Below are 4,608 nucleotides of genomic sequence, written 5' to 3' on the forward strand. Positions count from 1 at the left end.
TCCCCTTACCGTCGGATCAGACAGCTTCTCGCCTGCGGCAGCTTCACTCCCCGCTGCTCACTCTGCTGCTACAAGATCCTGGGAGGGGAGCGTCGATATCAGTATCATATCAATAACCTACATGCATAAGTAACATGTCCATAAGCCGAACACGCGGAATGGAGAAACCTTTGGAGGTTTCTTAGCAACCAATGACACTAGTGTCCTGACTCGTATTCAGACTGGGCTCCTAAATTGCCGGATGTACATTTGGTGCACAAACTCTAAATGGATGGATTATTATTAATGTCGTGTTTCGGGCTTTAATTATAAGACCTATATGGTTACACTCACGTGTATGCTCACGTGTGTGAGGGTGTGTGTGTAAGTTTGTCTTTCTGTCTGTCTGTGTCTTTGTGTGGCTGTGTCGGTGCGTGTCTCTCTCTGTATGTGTGTGTGTGTGTGTGTGTGTGTGTGTGTGTGTGTGTGTGTGTGTGTGTGTGTGTTTGTGTTTGTGTATGTCTGTATGTGTGTATGTTTGTGTGTGTGTGTGTGTCTGTCTGTGTGTGTGTGTGTGTGTGTGTGTGTGTGTGTGTGTGTGTGTGTGTGCGTCTGTGTGTCTGGTGTGTTCTCCAAACGAACACGCAACTGTCGTTCGTTGTAGGTGCGAGTCAGTGAGAAAGAGAAAGAGAGAGAGAGAGAGAGAGAGAGAGAGAGAGAGAGAGAGAGAGAGAGAGAGAGAGAAGCAGAGAGAGAGAGAGAGAGAGAGAGAGAGAGAGAGAGAGAGAGAGAGAGAGAGAAGCAGAGAGAGAGAGAGAGCGACCGACAGAGAAAGGGAAAGTCGGTAGGGGAGGACGTGATATAGGTGGTAGGGGGTGGTGTGTGTGTGGGGGGTGTGTGTGAATGAATTACGTCGTCGCGGGAAAGAGAGGGCGAGAGTGCTTCTGATTCTGCCTGCTGCAGCTGGACGCGCGGAGGACCGAAGGAGGCTGGAGGAAACGGGATGGCGCAGTTGGGCAAAGTTGGAGATAGGAAGGGGCTCCCCGCAAAACATGACATTTATTGAAACTGCACGGGCTGGTTGTTGTTATTTTGGAAACAATTCGACAGCAGCTCTGCAGTGAAGGGAGAGAGAGAGGTGCGTCGAGAGAGAGAGAGAGAGAGAGAGAGAGAGAGAGAGAGAGAGAGAGAGATATTGGGGGGGAGAAAGAGAGATAGGGGAGAGAGGGAGAGAGAGAGAGAGAGAGAGAGAGAGAGGGAGAGAGAGAAAGAGGGTGAGATGCGCTGCCTCCTGCGTGACGCCACTGCCCGGGCGCGATCCGGGGACCGTGTGCCCGCGCCACCGCCGTCACCCCCTCCCAACGTCGTTTAGATGGCTCCCACATTCGGGGTGCACTCGGAAAACAGGTGTCAGGGAAGTGTCGTCACGACGAACCCCGGAAGCCAGAGGAGCAGGAGCAGCAGGAGGAGGAGGAGGAGGGAGGAGGAGGAGGAGGGAACATCGGAGAGAGGGGGAAGAAGATGGCAGCGAAATCGGATGGTGGTCGCGGGGTGGTCACCGGCTTCGCCCAGCTGCACAACCTGGACGAGGTGGTGGGCGAGGACGACCTGCGGCGGGACGGCAGCTCCTTCCACATCTGCCACTGCTGCAACACCTCGTCGTGCTACTGGGGCTGCCGGAGCGCCTGCTTGCATTACCTCCGGGGGAAGGGGAAGGGGGGCGACGCGGCGGCCGCGCCGGGCCAGACGCCCCAGCCGCCGCCGCCGCCGCAGCAGCGCCTGTGGCTGGACTGCCTGTGGATCGTCCTGGCGCTCCTGGTCTTCTTCTGGGACGTGGGCACCGACTTGTGGCTCGCCGTCGACTACTACCACCAGCGGAACTTTTTGTGGTCGGGCCTGACGCTGTTCTTCGTGCTGGTGCCATCGGTGCTGGTCCAGATCCTGAGCTTCAGGTGGTTCGTGCAGGATTACACGGGCGGGGGACTGGGCTCCGTGGAGGGGCTGAGCCGGCGGGCCACGGCAAGCCTCCAGAGGGACCGCTGCTGCCTTCTCTCCGTCTGGGTCTGGCAGAGCTTCATCCACATCTTTCAGATGGGACAAGTGTGGAGGTAAGCCCGTACGCACCCACCGCGTTGAGTTGGTGAAACCCGGTGTTGAAAAGAACAACAAGAGAAAAAAAACACATCAGCGCCCCGAGCGATGTCATTGCAGCTCCACCATCTTCATGCACATTAACTTCTCTCTCTCTCTCTCTCTCTCTCTCTCTCTCTCTCTCTCTCTCCCTCTCTCTCGTTCGTCACCTGGTATAACCTTCTCTTCAGAGGGGAAAAACAACACGTCATGCCACTTTCTGTGCTCAAAATCCCCCCCTCCTAAAACCACATTCCCAAAGCATCAGTTGCAGTCTTCGGTATGTCTGTGAGTGTGTTGGTCGAGGGAAGACAATGCAACAGCTGTTCAATTGCACCGCTGCAATTATTTCATAACAGTGCGCCATTGCGCAAATATAATGAAATGGTGGAAGATAGATCTATCTGGTGTGTGTTTATGTGAAACAGAAAACAAAAAAGAAGGGGCGGGGGGGGGGGGGGGGGGGGGGGGTGCGGTGAGAGAGAGAGAGGACGCAGGTGACACGTTCACAGGGCATGCGAGGATTCGGACGCGACAGTTCGCCCTCCCCTACATCCCTCCCTCCCTCCCTCCCTCCCTCCCACCCTCGCCGATACTCCACACACTCTGCAACTGCAGGCCAGACCAGCATCTGTTTTTCACGGCTCGAGCGTCTGAAAAATGAGCCCCCCACTCCCCCCAAAACACACACACACGAATACACGCACACACACACACACACACACACACACACACACACACACACACACACACACACACACACACACACACACACACACACACACACACACACCGAGACATGATGTCATCAGCGATTGCCGTCCTAAGCTTTAAGAACGGCTGGCTTGATGATGGTGAGACGCACAATGTCCACACGGCTGCACATGAAACACTGCGCGAGCCAATTTGTGTCTGCTGTCTAACATGACAGTGGAGATGTTACCCTGCTTCCTCTCGTGGCTGCATGCACGCTGTTCTCACCAGACGCAGTTTCTAGTGTCAACCAATCAAACGCGGCTGTCGTGCAATCAAAATGTTGACACAAACATTTCAAACGGGACTTTGCCTCCAAAACACCATTGATTGGATAGAAATCCAGGGGTGGAGGGCAATTTGTTCCATTTGTCTCCAAATCGTGTGGAGAGTGAGAGATCCGCCACCTCTAGCTGGCTTTACCTTCTCACAAAGTCATTCAAATCGATTGTTTTACAGCTGTCTTATGCAGTCCAAGCAGCTCAGGAAGCACAAACGTTGTATGCCCACATATGCACAATTCTTCTTCTTCTCCTTTTCTATTGTTAATTGCCTATTATTAGCATATTATCACTATTATTATTATTATTATTATTATTATTATTACGTTCTATGCTTACAGAAACATGATGCAGTTTTCCATGGGGCTTTAAGAGCCCTATTCGGCCTCACTAAGTGCTTTCTGGTGCATCATCCATTTCCTTGACTGTCTGAGTCCATTCCGAGTGCCTTTATGTGATTTTGTTTATTCCGTGTACCTGTAGGCTGTCATGTTGACGGGCCGCAGTCATCTCAGTTTATTCTAAAGTATATTTACTCCTGTACAGCTCCATCGATCTTTCACTTGTAAATGCCTCCGTATTAAAGGGCCCCTATTTTACAAGCCAACCAAGTGGACCATACCCACTGGTAGGCTATTCGGATCTGTCCATCACACATGTGGGTGGAGCCTCCCCCCTGTGTGATGTCACTTGAGGATAGGTTTTGAAATGGCATGTACCGGTGATCAATATCACACCTGGTTGTCAAATATGGTGGCCCCGTTAAGTGACCTGAGATCTAGCCATGGAATAAAAAGGAAGAATTCTCGTTATTCAGCAAGGGACCGTCTTGGTTCTAAAATGTAGCAGCCTGGGGCAGCTGAAGGTGGAAATGAACCTATCCCGCCCCTCTCCCTATGCACACGCTCAGTTCAGCCAGCAAGGCGACCAGGCGGTTTTGGAGGACATTCATTAACAAGCCTAGAAATATTTCTGCTCAAAAACGTAGTGCCTGCAGCGCTCGCAGTGGACACGGCGATAATTAGCCTTATTCACCTAGCGGCCATCTTGGTTACATCTTGTAGAGCGGGGTCGGAGAACTGAATGCAGCCCTGAGCTAGCAGTTAGAACCGAGGTGGCCGCTAGCTTCATAAGTTCCATTAGCCTATGCAAGAGATCATCTGGCCAAGAGGGAAGGTATCAGATTGCATTGGTGTGGTAAGCTGTCATTTATCCATTGGGATATCCTATCTCCAAATGTACTACACGTTGGGTTAATTGTGTGAATGGTGTAAATTGGTGCACTGCTGGATATGATCATTGTAACAAAATACAAATTCAAGTTTATTTAAACAGGCTTTTATCCTAATTGCTGTCTGGAGTGGCTTAACACACAAGTTCAGATGGGAGGCGATGGCACCCATGCCATCGCTCTTTAAATGAAGAAATAAGGATTGTGTTGAACGAAATCAACATTTTGAAGTGA

At 51.6% G+C, this 4,608-nt stretch overlaps 1 protein-coding gene across 1 annotated transcript in view; it reads left to right on the forward strand.

The window, feature by feature from the left end:
• Positions 1-1,500: 1,500 nt before the first annotated feature.
• The window catches only part of xkr6b (XK, Kell blood group complex subunit-related family, member 6b), a gene marked incomplete at both ends in the record, with an annotated part of 44,959 nt that continues 41,851 nt past the window's right edge, over positions 1,501-4,608 (forward strand). Inside the window, one exon of the mRNA XM_079754012.1 lies at positions 1,501-2,087. Coding sequence (XP_079610138.1) covers positions 1,501-2,087 — 587 coding nt within the window. The remainder of the gene's footprint in view (positions 2,088-4,608) is intronic.

The sequence above is a fragment of the Pollachius pollachius genome, assembly GCF_949987615.1.
Source record: "Pollachius pollachius genome assembly, chromosome: 16".
In the NCBI taxonomy this organism is placed as follows: domain Eukaryota; kingdom Metazoa; phylum Chordata; class Actinopteri; order Gadiformes; family Gadidae; genus Pollachius; species Pollachius pollachius.